At 36.4% G+C, this 26,171-nt stretch overlaps 2 protein-coding genes and 1 long non-coding RNA gene across 10 annotated transcripts in view; all 3 read right to left on the reverse strand.

Moving 5' to 3' along the window:
* Positions 1 to 8,246: 8,246 nt before the first annotated feature.
* Positions 8,247 to 8,822, reverse strand: LOC126853020 (uncharacterized). Its single transcript, XR_007687896.1, has 3 exons — positions 8,658 to 8,822; positions 8,402 to 8,558; positions 8,247 to 8,305 (listed from the first exon to the last, which is right to left on the reverse strand). It is a non-coding gene; the product is annotated as an uncharacterized LOC126853020 (long non-coding RNA).
* A 2,807-nt stretch (positions 8,823 to 11,629) lies between these two features.
* On the reverse strand, positions 11,630 to 12,397 carry LOC126852896 (uncharacterized protein F54H12.2-like). The gene has a single exon (XM_050598178.1). It carries the CDS (start codon positions 12,395 to 12,397, stop codon positions 11,630 to 11,632), a length of 768 nt encoding a protein of 255 aa, XP_050454135.1.
* Positions 12,398 to 22,577: 10,180 nt separating this feature from the next.
* The window catches only part of LOC126852971 (phospholipase D1), a 32,184-nt gene continuing 28,590 nt past the window's right edge, over positions 22,578 to 26,171 (reverse strand). For 7 of the 8 annotated variants that reach the window (XM_050598291.1, XM_050598294.1, XM_050598293.1 and 4 more), the window contains one exon: positions 23,977 to 26,147. In XM_050598291.1, coding sequence (XP_050454248.1) covers positions 26,046 to 26,147 — 102 coding nt within the window. In that variant the 3' untranslated portion in view covers positions 23,977 to 26,045. Of the gene's footprint in view, positions 22,628 to 23,976; positions 26,148 to 26,171 lie in introns of those variants that run through there. The other variant, XM_050598286.1, reaches the window with a different exon arrangement.

Genomic DNA, 26,171 nt, shown 5'->3' on the forward strand with positions numbered 1-26,171 from the left:
ACGGAGCAAATACTTGTACGAAATAGTAATGAAATAGTAATGAATTGGAGTAGTGAAATAGTAATGAAGCGCGTCTACTGAATGCTCGTGAAATAATGCTGACTAAGAATGATTGCTTGAATCTTGAATGCAAGAATGAATACTCGAATGCTTGAAGACTTTTAATTGAATGAATCCTTGAATGCTTGGAGGCTTTTAATTGAATGACTCCCTGAGGTTCGAAATCGCCGGCTTATATTCTGTCGAAACAAAGGGTTTTCGGACCGTGTGCAGATCACGCGTTGCGCTCTGGAATGTTCTTAGGATGATTCAGTGGAGGATCACTTCCGAGAAGAAAGATTTTTAACAACAATTCTTCTGAGAATTGTCGATCGATATGTTTATCTGCCTATTAAGTTTCGGCGCTCGTGGTCGTAGCCGTCGCGAGTCCGTTCGACTTATCGCTCGCAATATCAGGTTTCACTGATATGAGGCCTCTTATGCGCATTCTTTTCAGCTTAATTAATATTTTATAATATAAAATTCTTAATATTATAGTTAATATTTATGCTTATTAATTTATGGAATCATTTGTTCTATTTATTTCAGTTCTGATAAGAAGTTGGCAATTTATATAAAAGTTATGGCATTCTATAGTTTAAAAATAGATATTTTAGATAACTTATATGTATTATATGTAATGTATATAATTTATGATTCCATAGAATATAAGCCTCTTAAATTTATATTTATGGTCGCTTGATCGATACTACAATAAAGCATATTAATTTTATTAAAATCATTTCTTTATGGAAGCATTCGCGCATTATATAATAACCTGTTTTAATTAATATAATTTTAATTATTTATAAAGTTAAATTGTATTGAATATAGTATTGAAAGTTTTGTATGTGATGTTTTGGATAAAATAATTATAAATATTTTCAACAAATTATTATTATATACGTTTTATGATTCCATAAAGTACGGCGCATTTACTCCTCAATTTAAGAGTGAGTAATTATTATATATATATTTGTCTGTATGATTAAATATTAAAATCTTAAAAGTTAGATATTAGTATCGATATTATCGAGTGTGAAACTCGCTCGCAAGTCCGTTCTTAAAGTAATCAGCAGGTTAGTTCTAGAAAGTCACTGCTGTACAGCTAGCTAGTTCTAAATAATGCTTCCTGATTCGTCGATCTAAGGAATTCTCAATTCCTTGAGCCATCGATTATTATTACTAAAAGGATTAAAATATATTCAGGTTTTAGGCTAAATAACCATATGGAACTAAAATAATAAGCGATTAATGAAATTAGTTAACAATTGAAATAAAAGCAAATGGATTAAATAATTTTCTATATTCCATAGGTATTTTGCAGGGATAAAAGCGGTACTTAATTACTAGCTAAAATATAGTTTTTAAAATTGGCAGGAGGTTACATAGCAGAGAGAAGCCTGAGAGCGGCCATCCCGGCGTTTTTCATACGATAGTTCTCGGTCCCATACAGCAGCGCTTCTACGTCCGCTTAGAATTACATGGCCACGTCCATTTTTTCAAGCAGGATAAAACGGTCGAATGGTTTATTTCGGTGCTACGTCCACTTTTCAATTTTGATTCATGTCTGTGTTACATCCATTTTTCGATATTGTCGATACTGGTAGTACACTGCTCGCTAGACAAAGAGAGATGATTGTGTCGTCTTCGTCTCTGTTTCATCGCGTATGTGTGTAGAGTCCATGAAGCATCGACGTGTTGAGCACACGGATGCGATTGTTGGGAGTTGGGATGAGATAATATATTGTAAAGATAGGCACGAGTAACTTAATCAAAATGGAATTAAGAAAACACTCAATTAAGATAAAGAACAATGCTTTTAATAATACGAGGCGTGGATGTCTCTTCTCCATACTTAGTCTCCCTTGAGAGAGAGATCGCTTCTACGCACGCGCAGCATACTTAAAAATAGCAGCAGCAATACTTATGCGCGTGAATATAAACTTAATATTAACATAAATCTATATCACTCTAAATAAACGCAAACAAAAGATATAAAGATATATAAGATAAGAAAATAATCTTCTTGAATAATAAACATAAATATCTTAATAACTAACTCTTATATCTAACACATGCCTTACAATATAATAGAGCGATAATCGCATGCTGTCCTTGTTTCTCTAGCGTATCGCTTTATGGCCGAAATATGGGCTGAAAATGCTTTTTGGCTTTCACAGTAGAAAGCAGTTATACAACAAGACTAATAAGCATCCACTTTTTGCAAATTTTATTCTTGCGTATATACATATGTGAATATATATGTTCAAATTATAATTACAATTATGCAATGCAATTAAATATTGTTTGATGATCAATAATAGTCGAATAATAGGTAACAGAATGAACAAATACAAAATACATAAAAGACACGAGTGCTTATTAGACTTGATGATTTGTTGCTTCGTGACTTGATACTTTATTTGTATATCATATCAACGGGATAGAGAAATAGCACAGTTGTCAATTCTTGTTTGATTATTGTTTAACAATTGTAATCGTAATTTCATAAACTTATAATTATATTATCTTTTTTCAATTCTTCAGATATCGTGTAAATACATGCAGATACTTTAAGTATTGTGGGTTATTAATACGTCCCGCATATAAATGTATTATCAAAGTAAATCTCGATAGAACAATTTTAGAAAAAAAAAAATTTTATAAGATAATTTTTCTATAATAAATAATTTATTTTTATATAATATTTTTATTATTTTTATAAAATGTTACGTACAATAAAATGTATTTTTTTTACGTACTGTATAACATATATATCTATTAAAAATTATTTTCTGCCTTTTTATTATCTTTGAAATAAAAGTATTATAAACATAAGAAGAATACAAGTATGTAACATAAGTAATGATTAAATTGATTTTACTTTCAAGAATACGAAGTAGCTAAATGAGCAGCGTAGCGTTCAATTTCTCACACCGTAGATCAGAGTTCGAATCTTCCGAGTTTGGAGAGAATTTTTTTACTTAAATTTATCATGTACTTACATGCATTTGAAAAATATAATTACTTTTAAAATTTGTTATATTTTCAGAATAAAATTTATACAAAAATGACAACCAAATAATTTTTGTGCTATTTCTTTATCTCGTTAATATAATACACAAAGTATCGATGATAGTCACAAAGCAACAAATCATCAAGTCTAACAATTAAGCACCCGTGTCTTACATATTTTGTATTTGTTCATTCTATTACCTATTATTCGACTATTAATATTGTTAATCATACAATATATTTAATTGCATTGTATAATTTTAATTATAATTTGCATATATATATATTCACATATGTATATATGCAAGTAAAAAATTTGCAAAAAGTGGGTGCTTATTAGTCTTGCTACTTTCAAGGTACAAAGCAGTTATGCTTTCTACCATGAAAATAACAAGACTAATAAGGGCCACAAAGCATTTTCAGCCCGTATTTTAGCCGTAAAGCGATACGCTAGAGAAACAAGGACAGCATGCGATTGTCGCCTCTTGTCTATTATACAGAGTGTTTCATAATTCGCGGATCACCCGTTATGTGCATATAAAGGATGTCAAAGTAAATATAAAAGTCCTTTACCATTTTACAATTTTCCTAATAATTATTGAGATATTGATTAAAAAAGATCGGCCAATCCGCGCCTTATACAAGCGCACGACGAGAAAAGACAGCCTATTGTAATGTGATACTAGGTGCGCAGCGAAGCGGTGGGAGAGACGCTCTATGAAGGCTACGTACAAACGTATAACACTCTTCTCACCGCGCGCCTAAAGCGGGGAGCACACACTTTTGCATAAGCGCATAATTATAAGCATAAGGAAATTGATTGGTTCATTTCTTTATGCATATATTTGTGGACTAATCAATTTCTTTATGTTTATGGTTATGCGCTTATGCAAAAGTGTGTGCTCCCCGCTTACTATCGCATTACAGTAGGACATCTCTTCTCATCGCGCGCTTGTATAAGGCGCGGATTGGCCGATCTTTTTTAATGAATATCTCAATAATTATTAGGAAAATCGTAAAATGGTAAAGGACTTTCTTATTCACTTTGACATCTTTTATATGCACATCACGGGTGATCCACGAATTATGGGACACCCTGTATATTATCTCATCCCAACTCCCAACAATCGCATCCGTGTGCTCAACATGTGCCTTGTGCTTTCATAGACGCTACACACATACGCGATGAAAGAGAGACGAAGACGACGCAATCATCTCTCTTTGTCTAGCGATCAGTGTACTACCAGTATCGACAATATCGAAAAATGGATGTAGCACAGACATGAACCAAAATTGAAAAGTGGACGTAACACCGAAATGAACCATTCGACCGTTTTATCCTGCTTGAAAATGGACGTGGCCATGTAGTTCCAAGCAGCCGTAAAATGGACGTAGAGGCGCTGCTGTACGGGACCGAAAGCTATCGTATGAAAAACGCCGGGATGGCCACTCTCAGGCTTCTCTCTCCGGTAGTAGTTAGATCTTTGCGTCGCCACGCCACGCTGCCACCGCCGGTAAATTATCATGCTCCGATTCCGCCGCCGCCGATCTTGAAATTTTCGCCGAACGCCGCTGCCGCCGCCGTCGAAAATTAATGCGGAGCGCCAAAAAGATGCTGTGAATGGCTGTATTTAGCAAAAAAAAGAAAACAGTTTAGTGAGCAATGTGAGCATTCAGTGATTCTCTTTTATGTTACTTTATTAAAACCTTACAACAAAGACTTTAGGTAGGTATAATTTGTTTAACTTGTTTACTAAACTTTTAATCGCCATGACACACACACACACACACACACACACACACACACACACACACACACACACACACACACACACACACACACACACACACACACACACACACCACACACACACACACATGCTTGTCAGAATTATGTCATACATCGTACATACATGTAGCATGCATTTATAATTTATATATACATATTTATATAGAAGCGCAATAGCTGAAATGCAATTATTAGATGTTATAAACCACATAAAATTTTTATTTTCAGGCAGTTTGTAAAGCAAAATGTCACTTAATGATGAATGCACAGAAGAAAATGTTGATGAGCCAGATGAAATTATTGATAATGCTAGTGAACTGAAAAAAAATAGAAATCTTGTAGTGAGTATTAAAAATTCCACTCGTACTCGAAGTGTCGCCAGAGACTATTTTGGCATGCTTAAAAATAGTGAAAAAAGTATTATAATAGACAGATTCCACATATTGTAAGATATGTTTTATGCATCCTGATGGACAAAAAATATATAGATACAAAAAAACAGTTTGTACTGGAAATTTAATTACCCATTTAACAGAAGAGCATAATATCAAATCAATATTTATCGAATCAAAGAGCCAACATTAGGAGATTCTTTCATTCTTATGAATAATCTGAACAATCATCCAAATCTTCAAAATTACTGAGAAAAAGAAAGAGCTAAGCGACAGTATGACTATTTGGTTTTGTAGAGATCTCATCTCGTTTTTTGAAGCTGAAAAAGATGGACTAAAAATAGACTTTTTAAAAATACATGGTATTGTACAAAATGAATTGGATCTGCCACATCCAAGTACATTATCTCGTCATGTACTTTCAAGGGTTTATAATGATTGCGTATTTGCTGTTCAAACGAAAATAAATGAAGATAATTCAAGTGCAATTTCACTAACTGGACTGACTAACTGGATTGACAATTATCGTCGTATTCGATTTATGACTTTTATTTTACATTGGATATCACTCACAGAAACACAGTTGAGGTCATGTACATTACAAACAAGCTTCTTATACATTCTCATACAGCAGATAATATTGTTGAAGAATTGAAAAAAGTACTAACAATTTAACTTAAATAACAAAATTATAACTTTCGTAACTGGTGGAGGAACAAATATGATTATAGATGCAAAAATTATGAAAATTGACAGAGTACCTTGTGTGCACATGGACTCCATAATTTAGTGATGGTAGACACCATTTCTAAATTACCAAATGTTAATAGTCTTATAGCTAAAGCTAAAAGTATTATAAAAATTTTTGCTTTTAAAACTCATGATATTGAAAAAGCAAAAGAAATTACTCAGCAACAGGACATTAATAACATATTAGACAGTGCTGAAAATCTAGAAGAGATTTTGAAAGCTGATGCAAGATTTGATTTCACACTTTCCAAAAATAATAATGAGTATTCATATGCTTAGAGTTTTCCTTCATTTGTGACAGGATTTTCTGTAGGATTACATAACGATATATCAACTAGATGGAATAGTACATTAGAAATCCCTAAAAAAATTATTTTTTTAAAGAAAGGTAAAAAAAAGGCGCCAAGTACACGCTATGTGAAAAAATATTATATTTAAATAATAACATTTTAAATAAATATACTTTTGTATAAAATAATTATTCAAATTTTTTATAAAAATAATGATATCAAAAAATCCGCAAAAAGCATGCTATTTATGCTATAAAATTTATGCTATAAAATTTATGCTATAAAATATTTTTATTTTATTTTCAATATTAAAAAAAATTATATTTAATAAATCGCATTTTAATTAAAGTAGTAGTATAACTAAAATAAAAGTTATTTTCTAAATAACTAAATGCACAATATACGCATCTAAGGTTTTGGGATATAATTATTGAAAAAAAATTTCTCATAAATTCTAAATCATAGATAAGACAAACTTACATCAAAGCAAGGTATAAAAACTTGGCATGCCCAATGGTTGCATTAAAACGTGTACATTTTATAAATGTGTATATTATTATGATTATTTTAATATAATATATGTGAATGATAATATCATAATAAAAAAATCACATAAAGATAAAAAAAAGTACAAGTTCATAAAAAATTTTCCTTGCACACAACAAAAAGTTGAAAAGATACTTATCTCTGAAAAATAACTAATAAAAAAATTTTTCTCTAAAAAATAAAAAAACTAAATAGTAATACATGGCACTATGGCCCGTCAAAACAAACCTCCACTTTTCGGTTTCTGGCGCCTACCCCCCGCTGTGTCTGGACACTATGGGCCGTCACAACAAATCCCCCTGTCGCCACCCCTGTCTGTCAAACCCCCTTTTCCCCCTCCCCCGTCTTCTCCCTTTAGAGGTTAGGCCCTTTAAAGTTTAAAGGGTCTGTCTGGTCCGTCACCATTACCACCATCACCACCACCATCACTCCTGTCAGGAAAAAGAGAATGGGGACGCGTGGACGTCTACGAGGTTATTTTTATTTTTTTTATTTTTTCCGAGTGGAAAAATTTGGGTTTGAACCTGGGTCCTCTGTATTTTCCAGCTAAGTCCTATTATGCTAGGCTAGCTGAAAGTTTAGTAAAATAAGAGTTAGATGAAATATTTATGAAGAGCGGTCGCTTAGTGTCGCTGTAAGTTCCATCGCTCCCCCCTCCACTCCTTTTTGTGGAAAAAAAGAAAAATCGAATAATGTAGCGGAATAATCTATCTGATATAAAGGGAGGGAAAGGAAGTTGAACATGTTCTTGCATAGGGATGTCCAAGCGGTCGAGGTATGGTATGCGGGTAGTCGATGGCGCCATCGTTGGAGACATTAGAAGCGAGTACTGAGGATAGTGTTTGCCAGAAAATATTTTCGCCATAACTGTTTTAAAATAAAACAGTTTTTTATTTATATTAATTTTTTTACGTAAAAATACGAGAAACGTATATTACAAATAATGAAATTACTATTTACATTTAAATATAAATAAGCGCTAGGAGGTTTACGGTGCTATGGCGTCGGTGAGATGGGAGGGTTAAAAGGATAGGAAGAAAAAAAAATTTCACATAGTATTTATTTAAAATAAAATAAAATTTTTTATTTATATTTATTTTTTATATAAAAATACACTGTATATTACGTGGAATTATTGTATAATATATATTTTTTATAATTTTAATTTGTAAGTTTTATTTAATTACTTTAATTTTGTTGAATTTAAATAAAAGTGTTAAAAAAATTAAATAAATCTTACTTTAAAAAAACTAAAGGAAAAAGAGAAAAGAAGGAATGGATAAAAATACTTTTACATAGAGGATTTAAAATATAAAAATGATTTATTACAAGATCTAAATTACAGATATAAAAATTATGAATTTAATTATTATGTATTAAAAATATATATTAATACAAAATTATAGAAAAAAAATATTATTATTGTTATATGTACATTATTTCTTTTCTTTTTCTTCTTTTTTTTGAATCCGAGTCATTATCTGAAAAACATTATATATTTATTAATAACAGAATATATATTATATATAAAAAAAAAATATAAAACTTTTTGTTTTGTCAAAAAAAAAATTACTTACCCGATAATGTGACGATTTCAATGACGTTGACATTGAATGGCGGAGGAAGTCTTCGAACATTCGCGCGTCTTCGAGAAGGCCCCGCTATTGGCTCTCGCGGGGCGTTTTCTCCGCATCGGCTCTACTGCTCCGATAGTCGGCATTACCTCATTTCCAACTATTTTAGCAAAAAATAAAAAATTTGTAAAAAATAAATAATTTATTAAAATAAAAATCAATCATTTTAGTATTATAAATAAAATATATTTATATTTACTTGACGCTCGTTAACGATGAAAATGATTGAGCAGGTGGGCTACATGCCCGCCAATATCCTTGTCTAATCTTGTCTCCAAAACCATGCGCCTGGATATATCTTCACCGACAATATCTAGCAAACAGGCATCTCCTTTAAAATAGCCGAGACGGTATAAAATGCCTATTACGCTGTTGCTGCACGTGTTCACAAAACTTTCAAACAGTTTATAATTTTTTTCCTGATCTTCTTCGTTGATTAACAATAAATATTTTTTACTATCAAATTGTGACGAATCCAGAATTATGGATCCGCACAATAAAATAATTTTTTTTATAATTTCGGAAACAAACATTTTGCTACTAGTGTTTAGGCAACTCGATATCAGCAAAAAACTTCGACTCACGAAAAACTAATGTTAAATTTTCTCGACGGAAAGAGAATTTATACTTAGTTCCTCACCATTTTTCCAAAAACGACAAATGGGGAAAAATTTTGTTATTTTAAATTCTTTTCTTCTTTTTTTAAAATATTTTTAAGGTATTTTTATTTTTATGGATGTCTATTTTTTCAATTTCTTTAGAGTTTAGATAAGACTATGTAAGAAATACGGAATTTTTCTTTTTATTTCTTTGTTCTTTTTCGGATCGTTGTAAATAACGACATAACAACATAAAAAAAGAAAAAAGGAAAAGAGAAAAGGTTGAAAAAATTAAACAATTTAAGTAAAAAAAGTCTGTCTTTTATTCATATTAATTTTTTTATAAAATAATATTCTTATTACATACAATAAAAATATTACATAGGAGTATATAATGTATTTTTTTATAACATATTACAAATCGAATTATATTATTAAACGTGCCATCACATTACATACATTGCTTCACATGTTTCTTTCTGAAAAAAAATTTTACAAAATAAGTGTACAATTAAACGATCGTTATGTTTGCAATCTTCGGTAAAAAGACTAAGAAATCGATTAAGATCATAACCGTTGCACATATAATATAAAAATACACAACTATAGTGTCCGCATGTTTGAGAAAAAATTCCTTGTATTTGTTGAGTATTCCACCGATAAATAATAAAGTTTCGTCGAAGTCGGAGGAAAAATCTAGGATGCAAGGATGGTATTCCGTAGCTGTCAAAGTAGGTGGCTGTGCCATGCTCGTCGAGGAAGAAGGCAACCCAGTGTTCTCCAGGTTGATTGTGATCTATTAGCGACGATGGCTATCGACCGTGTCCACACCCTCGGGACTCTGTCGGCAGGATAAACTTTCGCATGTCTGGCAATGATGTGTCGCAATGCTTGTAAAATTTTGCGAGAGTTCATTTTTTTTATTCGGAGGCAAACGTACGAGAGGTATTATATATTCAATAACACAGTATTTACCTCGTCCGGTTTCACGTTTTGATTATCCTGTATCGATAAGTTTCCAATGTCTGTTAGCGTGGCGATAGTAGATGTTTCGATCCTGTTTTCATCTAATGTCGATAATTCGAATTTTGCAAATTTTTCTTCTTCTTCTTCCTCTTTTTCTTCTTTAATTGATTGCTCGAGATTTTTTTTCTCAATTTCGTTATTTGGCAGCGTTTTAATATTTATATCATAGGAAATGTCATACTCGTTACTGATTCGTTTTCATCGACGTCATTAAATATTTCCCAATTATGTGGAGAGCCATAAGTAGTTGGAGTATTGTTATTTGTAAAATTGGCGGCGATATTATTTTGCTCGAGTATTCAATATTTTAATTTGTACGCGTTGCGTAACGCACAATGGAAGATTCCAAATTTTCGAAATCGTGATAAGCGCAATATCGTCCACGCTCTCCTCTTGCCGTCAGATTTTTAAAGGCTGGTGAAACATCTTCCAAATTATATATATATCTCTGGACAGTAAATTCTGTAAGTAGCTTGCTTTTTCGATTCCTCTAACATAAATATATCGCGCCCGTCTTGTTATTTCACATAGATACAATGTAAAATATTTCGGATTAGCTTCTCCGTCGAACTATTCAATGCCGTGGTAATTTCGTGTGAGCCAATTATTTTCTCGTCTTACTTTTTCTGGTAATTCACCAAACGATTGAGGAGGTATCATAATCCAATGTCCGACGAATGATACGTTAACGGCGACAATGGCGACTTCTTTAGGAATAAATTTTGCGCGGGCATCGCGGAAACCTTGTATGTCGACGATTTTATCCATAATGCGAAAATCAGAGCGTTCTTGATAGTTTAAATTTTTCGCGAAGCGATGATACTCGAGTCTCGAATGAAACTGAATTCTTTTTTGCTACATTGCACATTTTTTGATGCGTTACACGCTGATGTTGGCGTTTTGATGGAACGTGGATGGGGGAAAAATGTGGTAATTTTTCTGAGTGTTACATTGTAGCAGACGATAGAAATCTAATCAGCAAAATCGACGATGACTTGAGATGAATCAATTTCTATGATATTATCGAATTCGGCGTAAATAATGCAGTTAACAGTCTCAGTGAGATCCTTCTCGAATCGCACTTCTAATCGCAAACTGCCGTGTCTCACAAGATTCCAATGCCCTGCATAATTAGCTGACAGATCGAGTGTGAGATCAAAAGCGAATAGCGTGTAACCCTTGGAATAATCATCTCTGTTTATAGAATTTCCCTCGTTCAAAAATTGAATACCCGTTCCCGCGAAGAACGTTTGATAGGCTTCGATATAAAGTGATTCGTCCGTCGAGAAAACAGGTTGTAACGGTCTACTAGGAATTTGCATGCCATCGACGTATAGTGAGAAGAAATTTATTCCGTAATTTTTGAAATTAAATGGATTTAATTTTCTATCTCCGTTAAATGCTTTATTATTGACAAAGCCAACTATTATTCTTTTCGGAAGTTATCCTAGTATTACATTATCCAACGATTCACCCACAACACCGCTATGTATCGTGAACGTTTTAATCTCGACCCTCGTGAGCGGATATTTGGCTGTAACTTTACTCAATATTCTTGCGTGTGCGATAATCCGACGCTTATTTTCGCTCTTCTTACTAGCAGGCTCGCATCCGATATGTGAATCTTCGACGATGAACAATCCATAAGACAGAACGAATCTTTCGAACGAACGAGCTTTAATCGTACCTCTACGCCGTTAATTAAAAATTTATTTTGATTGAAAACGTCACAATGAAGATGACCTATAAGATCTAGCGCTCGCCCGCCGCGAATGTAATGAGCGCGCCTTACGAGAGCGGAATTTGGTGTTTTTGATTCCACCGGTTCGTCCATTCTTCCAGATGTATTCGCGTCCCATAGACAGGAGATTAGATGGGAAGTTTTTGCGAGTGAAGAATAATTTAATAACGCCTCGATGCATGCGCGGTACGCGTAAGCGTTGTTTGGAGACGATGCGAGTTTTTGGTTGAAATACACGTCGATTTGATTGAAGATGAAATGGAGCAGATGATTTACAGGGTCTATGATGGCGGCGGAGGATACTGTGGTTTCGCTTGTTCCTGTAATATGCCCCATGGAATCGCCCGACGTTTCCACGCGTACGCGAAGACTCAGCATGATGTGTGTGAGATCTAAATATTCTCTTCCGTGACCCGGAATAACGAATTCTATCGGAGAATCGTCCGAGAGCGAAGTGATGGGTTTGTAATGAATCCATTGTGAACTCTCGATACTAGTTTGCGTAGGCGGCAAAAAGAAAAGATCGAGCTCACTTTTTAAACACTCGCTCGAATGCGTGTGAAGAAAGGACATGCTTATTTAACGTAAATTTTTTATCGTTGCTGTAATTCTAGCCGTAAAATATGATTAAAATATAAGCTGTTTTAAGAAAATATGTCGGATACGGTGCGTTTTTTACAGGTTTTACAGTTTTACAGGTATTACAGTTTTTTTCGCGGATGTTTGCCTTTTCACCGTTGTGTGTTTTTTCCTCCTTTTATTTCTCCCCGCTTTTGTTTTTTTATTCCCACTCGTCTTTGTCGAACTTTTTTTACTAGTCGGACGTCGTCGTTTATGTAATGTCGAGGATTTAACGATGCGCGAATCGAGCCCGCCGAAAGGAAACTGAGCTACATGCATTTTCGTGTCCGTCTTATACCTTCCCGAACCTTTCATCAGACTAGTTATTTTTCTTTAGCTTTTCTCTTAAGATTATCACGTGATTGTTCAAATCGATGTTTAGCCGCTACCTTAAAAGGCATATTGTTTTCAACATCGTCGATTATATTAACACCGGCGCGTAAAGCTTCTTTCCCCACGGCACGTATGCCGCTAGATAAGGTAGTACGCGTCTGAATAATCCCCCGAGAAAACTACCAATGCCGTGGCCTCGCTGATAAGGCGATCCGATGAAAACTCGCGGAATTCCTCCGCCGTGACTACCACCGTTTTGTAATTCATCGTAAAACGCTGAATAATAATCCATTAATGTTAAATTTTTTATTGCGCCCGCTAATTATTTTTTATTATCTAATCGATACGCCTAAAGTGTAATGTTGCTGTCAACGTTTCAAATTCAAATGGTATACTCTGACCTAGTTGATCTCTTATATCTATTTCGATTGTGCGAAAACACGATTGACGCAGGAGGATGTATTGAGCGTGTGAGAAATGCTTTATCTGAATAGATGCAAACGCGTAATCATTTCCAACATCGATCGCGACTATTCGCAGAAGAGGAGATTGTACATCTCCGGTAATATAAGGTTCGCAAATGTCGCAATAGGCAAAGAGCTTATCGGGGATACCGCGCAACAAATTAGCAGGTTCGTCAGCTATTATCGGACGATCGCGTGGTAGTACGTAAAAAGGTGACGAAAAAATTTCAACATCGTTATAGATCCACGTAGGTAAAACATTGGTTGTAGCACTATTATTTTCAATTTTATCATCTTTTTCATCCTCCTTCTCTATATTAAACAGTATATTAAACCTGGCTTCATTATAGAGCCATAACGGTAAATGATCCACTAGATTAACATTGGGTTTATTACGCGTATCAAAACCGAGTATTCGACAAAGTTTGTCGGAAAAATTTATGTAATAAATCATATTACATTTCGCATTGCCGCAGGAAATTTTCATAGTAATTTTACGACCGAGAGTAATGGCAAATTACCAAACAATATGTGATCCTATGGAATTAGCTAAGAAATTCATAGCTTCTATAACATCATGCATACTTGAATAAATACTCGATGGTATTTTAGATTTTACAGCCTCAATTTTTTTTTTTATGGGATTCTATCGCAAATTCTTCAATATCGACGAATCTTATTAATCCTTTATCAGGGCGTATATGAAGAAAACTAGTCTGAAATTGAATATCCATAAGCGCTACTTCCCAACGACCGTGCAAATCTATACGCTGAGGTAATTCAGTGGTAAAACGTGTGGTTTTATTGTCCGGAAAAAAACGCATGCTGCTATTACTCGGGAGAATCATGTAAAATCCTTCTTCCCTTTTTGATTCAAAGATTTTAAACTCGAAGCGGGTATCCAAGAGTCGAATTTTGAAGGATATTTTTGCTAACTAGTAACTGTTTATTGTTACCACGCCCTTTACTTTTTATCACAAGATCGACAATAAATTCTTCCCCATGCAAGTCTTTAATAACTGGTGCTAATTCTTGCTCGTAAAAAATTCCGTAACTTCACCCGCTAAATCACTTAGTTTGTATACACGCGGTTTTCTCCATTCAAGAACACGGTGAATTCGAAATATTTCTTTGCTCCACTTTGCCTCGTATCCTTTTTCAAAGGCTACTTTTGTTTAATCCGCACAAAATCGCCCACGATAACGTAATAAATATAAATTTAGCCTTTTGTCTACGTCCACGATTTTTTTTTCCGCTCGGCGTCACCCCATCGGCGATTCATATTTTCACGCGCGATGAGAGCATTTTCTCTCGTAACAACAGCAGGTTGCATTTTAATGGTGGAATGACGTGTGTGATTGTAAGCGTCAACGATATCCTGCAAAACATCGATGTAACGTCGTGCATTTTTATGAGTAAAATATCGCCACATCCGTTCTTTGAGCGTTCTATTAAAACGTTCTACTATAGCCGCTTTAATATCGGTATTCCGCGTTACGCGAAAACGAACATCTTTTTTTTTAAGAAATTTTGTACTTGGCAATAAATTCTTTACCTTTATCTGTCTGCAGGTATACAGGTAAACGATCTTTGTTTCTCGAGAATATGCGTTGAAAGGCTTTTATTACACAAGTAGCTGTTTTATCGCGAAAAGGTTCTATCCAAACAAATTTACTAAGAGCGTCAATAACCGTCAATAAATATGAATATCCATTATTATAACTCTTGAGGTTACGAAGATCGAATCAGCTTCCCATAAGTCATCGATATTTGTCACGTTATAGTGTAAACGCGGAAATTTTCAGCGTACCGGACAATGCAGCGTGTACGCGTCTTGCGATTTAAGCCAGTCGATAACCTCATTCCGTGTGAAATCCGGTTTAGCAGCTTGCGACAAATTGGCCGTCGCCAAATAGCTAGCAAAATGTGCGGGATTGTAATCGAATTTTTCGAGATCCATCATTCGAGTTTGCTCCAATCGAGTAAACCTTTTCTCTTCTTTGACGGTGACAGCGCTACATAACTCCCCCGTTAATGTTTTGTCGCTGTCATCCTCGTCGGCAGATATAAATGTCGTCTCACCTTCGGTTTCGCTCGATTCATGCACCTTACATCTACACGACTTTGAGCGCGCTAATGAAGTTTTCGGAGTGGAACTTCCACGCGGTAACGTGCTTTTAATACGATGAGATCGTGCGAACATATGTAATAAATCGCGATTTCCTTTGAGATTGAAAGGCGTGCCTATATCATGTAATAAACGAGCAAACTGAATTCTTCCGGTTGCTTTTACTGTTTTCCTTTCGCATATCGCGTCATTTATAAGATCTGTGATATTCGAATCCGTTATGACATTGCCGTCTATAGTTATGAGTCCTCGTTTATCTCAGCTAATCTTTGATGGCGGAATATCGATCAAATATTTTAACAGGGCACGCGCTTTATCACGATAAGTTTTCGATACGTTGTTGAGTATTTCTTTAATCATTTCAGCCAATTGAGAGCGTTTCTTTCCGAAACTACTACTGCTACTACTACCACCGCTTCCGTCGCCACGCCTGCTGCTAATTAAAGTTGACGTTTTCATAAATTCGGTATCAACGTCATCTAAATTTGTTTCTTCGTTCTGCTCATCTTCATTACCCTTTGTACCATCACGTAAACGTTTTTTCGCCTCCCGAACAAAATGAAGATAACGCTGAAGTACTTCCTTATATAATTTCCATCTTTTCTGCTCGTCGGTAGGAGTCACGAGATTAAGAATACGCCACATCTCCGCGTCGAGTCGCGATAAAGGTGTTCCCGGTGTTCGTATTGAATTATTGTTAACATTCTCTACATTTGATATTTCCATATTTCCATTTTTCTTTGTTGAATTATCAACCGGCTTAGAGATTGATACTTGCGGTTGCTGCTGCATTTTCTGTATTCTTTCGAGATTTTCCGTAAAAATCAAAACCATTTTTTTTAGCTCTATCCATTATTCAAAGTCCTAAGGTTAATAATATTCTTCTTTATTATTTTTTTTTCCGGAAAAGACACGTACATACAGGATTGTATTTTTCTTTTTTTTATTAGCCGATAATCCGGGACAATACAGCACCTAGTATAAGGCCTATTAGATAAGGTAAAAAGTCACTTTGTTGCACTAACAGTTTTCTTTAACCTTCCAATTATCTTGTTTTGCCGCAACACGTCGCAAAATAGTTTTATGTTTAGCCAAGTGTTTTTTATCGTTACACTGAAGCGGCACGTTGCCTTTGAGAGTATTGAAAATGCACTCTTGAATACACTTTATGTGTTTATTGTCGGCCACGCGCAAGAACGCGATTCTCTGATCTTTTTTCAAATGACACAGAGTTTTCAAAAGACATATGTTTCTCTCGCCAATAGAGCGTCTAGCATTTTTTATCGCTTTATTCGATGTCGAAGACGTCGACTTTTTTTTATTATCCCCACTTTTTTTCACCATTACGTTGCAATTACGACTGACAAGCTGCAAGCGTGAATATTGTTCTTTATACAATCACCCCACTTCCATTATTCGATCTACGCGGTATGTAAGCGTAATGCAGAGTATCGCTGGGAAAGATACACGTGCGAAAGCGATATTCGTCTGGAGTCAATTGTTTCAAATCGCGAAATAAATTCCCGTGAGGTCTCGATGTAGCGTCGTAGTACGCTTCTTCCATAAATTTTGGATCATCGAGATATATCTGACGTGCTAGATGACGAATTTGCGCGCGATCGCGTGGATTTTTGAAAACTACTATGTAATTTGTGTTGAGAGATATGTCTCGTTGTCCGCGCCTTGATGAAAAAGATTTTACGAGATGAGTATAACACTGAGATTCTTATGATAACTTCCTTTGGTAAACAGATCTACGATAGCGTCGTACGATGACGATTCCCTCATCAAGATTATCAATTATTATTAATTTTGGTGAGAGCGGATCGTTGGAATAATCTTCCGGACGCGGAAGGTAACCCTTTACGAAATTCAATTATATTTTTTGTCGATTTTATCAAAGCATTATTAGCATAACCCAATTTTTGGATTCTTTTCTTCTTCCGTTTTACCCGAGTCGCATTGTAAACGCTGATACGCATTTTGCCACTCGGCATAATAAAATAAAATTCTCTCGAATCGAACATCCATTATGGCGGATAAATATTGAAGAAACGTTTTTACAAAAATTGTTTTTCCGCACCCCGTAGGTCCGCAAACGATGTCCAAGGATGTTTCCACCGTATGTCCATTTTGCGAAATGAACGATTTGGCATATACGCACACTTTCATAAATATAAAAAAGCAATGATACTTTAAAGCGTGATGAAAAATACACGCATTCGTTGAATATTCAATCATGTTCGTCTATATATGTGTGCGTGCGCGCGTGTGTGTGTGTATGTGTGTGCAGTATTAAGCTTATACGAGCTCCGGAGGGGCCCACCGCGGCCGCATGTTCGCGCTAGCGTTTTCCGGTCCGTGTACAAGCGAAAAGGATCGCGGCCAATTAGCTGATAAGCAGCCATGGAAGCGTCGCGAGTAAGCGTATTCGCGGAGATGAGCTTGCGCCTGCGTTTTTCGAGCACCGCGGCTTACGAGCTTATAGACGGTGCTCTGTGTATGCTTATACTATATAAAAATAAGATATTCGACTATCATACGATATTAATTTACGAAATGTTTTTATAAATAAGTATTAAAGAAGTATAGGAAATATTAGGAAGAGGTAAAGGAAAAAATACTCTGGGTTTTTTTAAGGTAGAAAAACTTTATATTTATTAAAAATAAATTTTTTTATTTTTGATTTTTTTATTGAATTAACAATTGCGCTTTTTTAAAATTATTCGTACGATTCATACAATTTTATTAAAGCTAAGCGAAAGTAATTCTTCAAATACAATGTTGAAATATACATCTAAAAACATTAAATTTTTTATTTGTTTGCACTGTTACGTCCGGTAGACTTCACGAATATTCTTTTTTTTTCTTTCTTCTCTAATATATAAATTATTGCGTCCTGCAGACCGCATGGTTGTTTTCTTTCATCAAAAGTACGTTAGTGACATAAATTTACGTTCTAAGAAATAGTCTACGTCCGACAGAAAATATAAGCAGGCGAAGTCTGGGAAGCAAGACTGTGTAATCTCGCTGTCGAAAGTCAAATATAAGAGCGGATCTATAAATTTAATATTACAACACCGAAGGTTCGAGAATTTTAAACAAAAGATAACAGACGCTCAAGCGTTAAAAATATAAAACCATGTGGAAGCGAACGACAAACAGACAGCGAGATATCTAAGCTCAAGCTCAAGTATCAGACCCAAGAACTCTAAGCAAAAGTAGAGCGAGGTCCAGAACAATGCATAGACGATCCGGAGTCGAAAACTCGCGACACTTGACACCACATGCTTGCCTGCCAGACCACCCTCGTACGTTATCTGTTTATCATAAATTTCAAGTGAAATGTCAACCTAGGAGATCAAAGCAAACTGGGGATGACTCAATCCGTAAAATGAAAGCCTCACCCTCACCCGATAGCAACTACTCTCCATTGGTCAAAAACTCAGCAAAGATCTTCACCAATACCTATGATCTAAGAATCTAGAGCAAGACGCCCTAGGAAAAATCGGAGGGCGTGATTAGAAACAACTATTCGTTAAAATAGATTAACAAACCAATAGAGAGGAGGAGTAAAAGGGCTTAATAAACGTCGGACAAGACCTCGCGAGACACTCTCACTAACGTTCTTTTTTTCCCTCAAGAAGTTACCAGTCTCCTCATATACTCGGTCGAGATTATAGTGCGAAGTGTGTCCTCGCGAAAAGACTTTGCGACATATAATTATCTTAAGGACCCAAGACTTATCGTGAACCGATTCCTACCCTCAGTGTATTTCGAGTTAAGATTTTATAGTGCGTTTAGTGTTATAAAGACTGTGCGAACCAATCAACAACCTTATTGAGAATACTGAGGAAGTCAACCTCCACCCGACGAGCTCGAGAGCCAAGATCTACAGGGTCGATCACGTTTTTTTTCTCAAGTCAAGTATCATCGCACTCAATAAATAGTAAGTGCTTAAACTCTTCAACTAATTAGTCTAAAATAATTCTTGGTCCTATTATATCGATCATTAACAATTTAGAATTATTATTAAAATTAAATTATTATTATTACATTTCTATTCTACTTCCCATACTTCCGAAATTCTTTATCAGTCACCAAGGGTCGTTCGCATTTTGCGGAGCTACCCGTGACTCTCTCTTTCTCTCTCTGACTCTTTCTCTCACTCTCTCACTCTCTTTATAAGTCACCCAGGGTCGTTCGCATTTTGCGGAGCTACCCGTGATTCTCTCACTCTTTTTATCAATCACCAAGGGTCGTTCGCGTTTTGCGGAGCTACCCGTGATTCTCTTACTCTCTCACTCATTCTCTTTATCAATCACCAAGGGTCGTTCGCATCTTGCGGAGCTACCCGTGATTCTCTCACTCTCTCACTCTCTTTATAAGTCACCCAGGGTCGTCCGCGTTTTGCGGAGCTACCCGTGATCCTCTCATTCTCTCACTCTCTTTATCCATCACCAAGGGTCGTTCGCATTTTGCGGAGCTACCCGTGATCCTCTCATTCTCTCACTCTCTTTATCCATCACCAAGGGTCGTTCGCATTTTGCGGAGCTACCCGTGATTCTCTCACTCTCTTTATAAGTCACCCAGGGTCGTCCGCGTTTTGCGGAGCTACCCGTGATTCTCTTACTCTCTCACTCTCTCACTCTCCCTTTCTATCAACTATCAAATTCGTTGCAAACCCCAAGAATTATTTCAGATTCCTTTATATAGCCAAACCGTTTTTTTTTATTTTTATTTATTATTATAACCTCCTTCAGTGGAAGGAGTAAATCGAAAACGTTCCTCCCGTGCGTCGATGAAGCGTGCGCGTAACCGTCGGAATAGACGGCTTAGGAAGAGGTTGGCTCGGGCTCAGGCGGAAACTAATTCATCAACCGACGTTAACGTTAATATCAACATAAACATATCCACTACCGACACTCCTCGCTCCCCTACCCCCGTTACTTCTCCTCCACCCCTCTCTACCCATTCAAGATCGGAGTCGCCCACCCCCTCGATCATTATTTTGGGTGACTCCCCCTATTCTTCCCCTCATCGCCCCCCTCACCAGGAAGACCCCCTCGAACTACGGGGTACTGACTACGAAGCAGAGGAAGTATCCACAGAGACCGAAGACTCGTCTCGGTCCGAACGGGAGCCGTCACCCCACCGGCCAAGCTTTTCCGAGGACTACTTCCGCTTCCGGATATTGGCCCAGTTCCCCCCGATTTACGACCCACTTCCGGACGACGCCATCTCCATAGGGCCCGGCCCGGTGGACCTCGAGGAGTTGCTGACTGCACTGACGAAGGGCCTACCAGACATCGTAATCCCATGGTTCGTCTCGGGGTGTAACTATCTTGTCGCTGTTCCTATAGAAGTCCTCTGGAGGCAATTCCCCTCTTCTACATGTATCCTAGAGGAGATCCCATAACACATACACACACATATACATACAAAGACATATAAATACAAAATAATAGTTAATAAGCGATATATACTAAGCTAAATGTTTAACTAGATAAACCTAATAATTTGTTCCTTGCTTTCATTTTTCTTTTATTACACAATAAATGTGAAAATTTGATATGTAAACAATAATATTTTTTTTTTGCCTAACCCTTTTCCTATCTCATATCCCGAGATCGCACAAGGTCCCGTCCCGGGTAATAAGGATTTAGTTCCTTTACCGAAAAGGGGACCATCGAACGAACGGCCTACTGACCGAGTAAAAGCGACCCTTCCGATCGTTGACCTGTCGCAGGCCCAGGTCAATTCGTTCGTCTCCGAGACATTCGTTGTCTAGCGTCTGTCTAGCGGAGTTAAATAGGTTACGCCCTCCCGCTGACCCTGACTCTCAAAGGGTCTGGACGTAACAGCACCGCGCGTTCGATTTCTTGAAAATTACCTCGAACTGTAAGTTTTATGATTTCGCAATCTATATAAGACGAGGGAAGATTTAATTCTATCTCATTAATCAAATATTTGACGCACACGTTGACGGTGTCGACGATGGAAATTAGCTGCGCCAAATGAGCATCCACATATCTTGCGTTATCTTCCAGACCAATGAATGTAACTTTTGCACGATAGCGATATTGTGCGTTTTTCGTTTCTTCATCGGTGGTTGCGCCTGCTCTTCCGTCTTCATCTCGTTATTCGCTGATTGTTCAGTATTTTCCTTATAAGTTATTATCACAGCCCTTGTCCGGTAAGCGATGGTGAAATCGATGGAAATGTTGTTGATAATAATTGGTCCTGGTCTGGTTTTTTGATTTTCATTCAAGTATTGCTTCATCTGCCCCATGCTGATTTTAAATTGCTGCCAGGTGTCAATATCGAAGCATATCCCATCTGCATAATTGCCCGTTAGCTTAACAGCTGGTACAAAGCAATTATCACTCGTTGCTTGCAAGCCCACGTGAATTTTTTTAGTATAGGATGAATTTAGCCCATACGTCGTCGATAATAATAAATATCGTTGTTTGTTTCTTTTATCGACGTTGGTTTTAATGTCTGATTTGCTAATATTGCAAACGTGTGTAGATTTAACAAAATTGCTTAGATCACTGGATACTTCTTTCATGGTGGCCATTGTAATCACTTTTTGATGAAATCACTGTCACAACAACAACACTAGTCACAATAACGATGAATTCTTGTACCGAAGCCGAAAATGAAGATTTCGTGCGAGCAAACTTGAATGAATAAGGATTCTCGTTTTTTCGCGTTGCTTATATACCAAAATATAAAGAAAAGTGGGGAAAAAGAAACGCACGCAACTAAATAATAAAAAATATTGATTTTTCATGTTCAATTTATTTAGCGTGCTAAAAATTACACGAAGAAATACTAAGAAACATCTAAAAAAAAAAATTCATTACAAAGAAAAATTTTTTTAAACGGCACAAGTACACCTGTAATAAATTATAAAAAACGTAAAGAAAAGTTTATCACGCTTGTAATAAATTCTTATAAATTACATTGTAAAAAATTTTACATTTAGTTTTGTTTTTTTTACAAAAATTAAAAAAAAAGTTTTTACGACAAAGTTTTTACTTTGGCATTGTTATAACAAAAATTTCTAAGCAATAAACTAAAACGAATAATACGTGTGAATAAAAATAAAAATATCTTTTTGAACAAACTTTTTTTTAAATTTTGAAAGAACAATTGGAAAAATGTTTTTTCTTGTTTCTTTATTTTTTATTGTTTCTTTATTTTTTTGATTCTTTGTTTTTTATTGCTTCTTTGTTTTTTTAAACAACTTACCTGCAAAAAAATGAGAAATTTTAAATCTTTCAACGACGTTCCGTTGAAAAAAGTGGGGATATTAGTTTAAATAAATTCTCGGCGACGTTGTAGAAAATATTATTTCCGAATTTGTCATTGCGCGAAGTAATAGGCGTCGTTCCGTGAAAAATAGTTATATCTCGTGTATGCTTCCGCGTGTGTGTGAGTATTAGTATCAAAAAAAAAATGGAGGGACTAAAAGAAATATTATACAAGTGTATAATTGTAGGTTCGAATTTGTCGCCTAGAATAAACAGCGTGCAATATCTATCCGCGTTATCGGATAAGTTGCTTGAAATAAATTATGCTGTTTTTCGGAGTTTTGCCTGCGACAGTTCGAACACTCTACTCGCCGTATTATATCGATTAGAACATTTCGCTGATTGTGACGAATTATTGCATATCGCGGGTGAAATAATTGAAATGCGAGAAGCATTCGATCACGAGGAGGAGGATGTGGAAGGTCATATAGCCTTCCTGCTAGCTAATCATCATGAAAATTAATTAACCGGTAAAAAATGATTATATATATATATATATATATATATATATATATATGAAAACGTACATATGTTTAATATGTACATTCATATGCGTTTTAGAAAACGTACATATGTTTAAACGAAAAAAAATTTTTATACTTTATTATTAAAAATTTGTATACTTTATTATTAAAAATACATATACATATCTATGTAATGTTTCAGCACCTTTTTGTTCTGTATAGATTACATGAATATTCAAAAACATTTAAAAATTATGGATATAATAATATAACAAAACTAAGTAAATACCAAATCAATAGCAATAATGTTATATATTAATTTTATTACAGTTATGTTTTTAATGTATTAATAATATTACATTATATAATTATTACAATTAAATGTTGCGACGACTTTTCCCTCCGCGAACTCTGCGCGCGTCCGCCGTCGCGCTGATGTTCCGTTGCGCCGACGAACGTGAGTACGATTCGCCGGACGGGAGACGCGGGAAAAGGGATCGTCGACAAAAAAAGGAAAATCGAAATATAATTACACGCCGGGAGGGAACGGGGTGGAAGGTGTTCTGCGCGTACCATGACGAAACCTTAAAACTCGCGAGAATTTTAATTGGGCGCCAGATACGATCTTGCACGTATCAATTCGTCAAATACGCGAGATAGGCGAAAAAGACGCGAAAGAAAGAAGTAGATTTCATCGCGGGCGGGCTAGCTCACCTAACGATAGAAGAGCAGGGCGTATGTTGAACGAACGCGATATAGAGGCAAGAAGCGACAAAGACAGAGCGGCAACTACGCGTAAAAAAGAAAGTAAATTCGTCAAGCGTAACAAAGAAACAGCTTTATTAATTTAGAACAGGGGTGTCCGGATGATAAACGGTGGTTTGTTCGGTGTCGATAAATTCGCGGGAGCGAGACTGGATGTTAGAGACGGCTTAGCGCCGCAGAAAATAAGACGCTGTTAAATCAAGGTCGGGCCTATGCCCGAGCGCATTATACTATTATACCGGGTCGATTATCGGATCCCTCGTGGATCGATAATATTTCGCTCGCTATTCTAACATGCCGTACGGTTGCCACATACATCCAGTGCACCCCTAAGCATGCACCACGCAAATATAGCTCGCAACGCTATGTACTATTTTACGCACCAACCGCGAGATCACTCGGTCGTTAATCCACTTCACGCTTATTTATTCGACAAAAGATATGTAAGCAGAGATATATCTGCACGAAACACACTCACACCACGGCAGACTATTCACACATACCGGACTTAAACGCTAGACGGGTGAGAAATTTCGCGATTATTATATTACGCCGTATTACTGAGCAGCGATATCCAGAGAGACGACTTATGCTGAATATAACGCAAGACAATAATCGAATCTGCGAAACCAATGTTCAGGATGCTTCGGAGCTCGAATCGCTTGCCGACGGGGCCGTGTCGCCGATATAAGTATGCTAAGGACAACGCGATAATCACTAAAATTCCGAGCAGAGCTCGAACGCAAAAACAATACAAAATTACGGCCACGACGGCAGAACGACGCGATTCCGATATCGCGAACACGCGTGGTTAATATGTAGCGAGATAACCTTACCAGATCGAAGCTCTCTCCCTGGAAGTCCCAGGCCTGCTCTCCTCTCTCGGCCTCGTCCACGGGAATCCGAAGCTCTTATTGCTCTCGGCCGGAGTCTCTCCTCGCTCGTACGCTCGTTTCGCTCGCCCAAGATTCTCGCATTATTCCCCACGCATGTTTAGCTCTCGCTCACGCTCGCGTCAGTCTGACTCGGGAGCGCCGCGATTTAGAATCGACAACGCCGAGCCAGCCGGGGATGCGCAATCGGGGTGCGTGTTATTACGGTCAATCACGTGATAACACGCGAGGCAGCCGTCTGGCGGCGCACTCATGATCGTACCGGGAGCGCGCACACCCCCGAGATCAATATTTTTCACGAGGCTTTTCCGAGGGGGCCTCGGCGAGTCCCGACGGGATCTCGGGATCGAGGAACGCACTGGTGACTCTCGATGACCACCTTTCGTCCCGCCGTGTTCCGCGGCGATGGAGCTCCTTCGAGGTCCTTCGGGGTCCTTTTGGGACGCGTCTCCGCACTGTCCGACGTCAAGACGCAAAGATCCCCCTGTCCTCTCGCGCTGCTCACCTCGCTTCCGAATTCGGCTGTTGATAATTTTTTTCCGTTTCCTGTCCTCTCAAAGGTCGTCTTCCGAGTTGTGATCTTGTTTTTGCGGCCGTTTACCACTCCTCCGGTAAGGCTCCCGTGTTGTATCGAAATAATAAAATAATAACAAAAATTGAAAAGACAAAATAAGTCCGACAAATAATGCCGTTCTGGAGATTTCGGTACGGCTCTAATGTTTTGCGACTGGTGCGGGTGCGTTTTCCGTTTTCCGCGCTCAGCGATCGGAGAGAGATCCGGTGGACGCGCGCGGGATGGCAACGTCACAATGTATAATTACTATATAGCATTATTGCTTCCTTGAGTAAGAAATTACAAGGAATGAGTGTATTACTACATGTTACAAATCTGTAATATTACTTGTTATATTCGGTTACGCTAAATTATGTAATCATTATAAAAGTGTATTTGGTGGGCTCATTGCCACCTCAAACATTAAAAAATGTACAAATAGATAGAAATATATTAAAGTGATAACAAAGGTTATCCATATTATTCGTTATTTTTTTTATTAATATAAATTATAGAAAAAATGGAATAATCTCTTTGATTAATTTTATATTTATATGTGTGCATGTGTTGTAAGATTATATTAATAGATATCTTCTATTTCTAGATTAATAGAATCATTTAATAATTTATACTTAAATGCAATAAATTTTCTTAAAATTTAATTTTTCTTGATGATAGCACTTACGTCCATAATGCAGTCGGCATTATTCCTTCTACCGTACCAGCGGCAGGTTTTAAATCTTCATTGCATAAAAAATGTAAAGGAAAATCGACCAAATGACCCTAAACGACATTCTTTTGATGTAG

The sequence above is a fragment of the Cataglyphis hispanica genome, chromosome 11 (genome assembly GCF_021464435.1).
Source record: "Cataglyphis hispanica isolate Lineage 1 chromosome 11, ULB_Chis1_1.0, whole genome shotgun sequence".
Taxonomy (NCBI): Eukaryota; Metazoa; Arthropoda; class Insecta; order Hymenoptera; family Formicidae; genus Cataglyphis; species Cataglyphis hispanica.

Excerpts from the sequence above, each read along its gene's own strand:
- LOC126852896 (XM_050598178.1), bottom strand. The coding sequence starts at position 12,397 with ATGTCCTTTCTTCACACGCATTCGAGCGAGTGTTTAAAAAGTGAGCTC.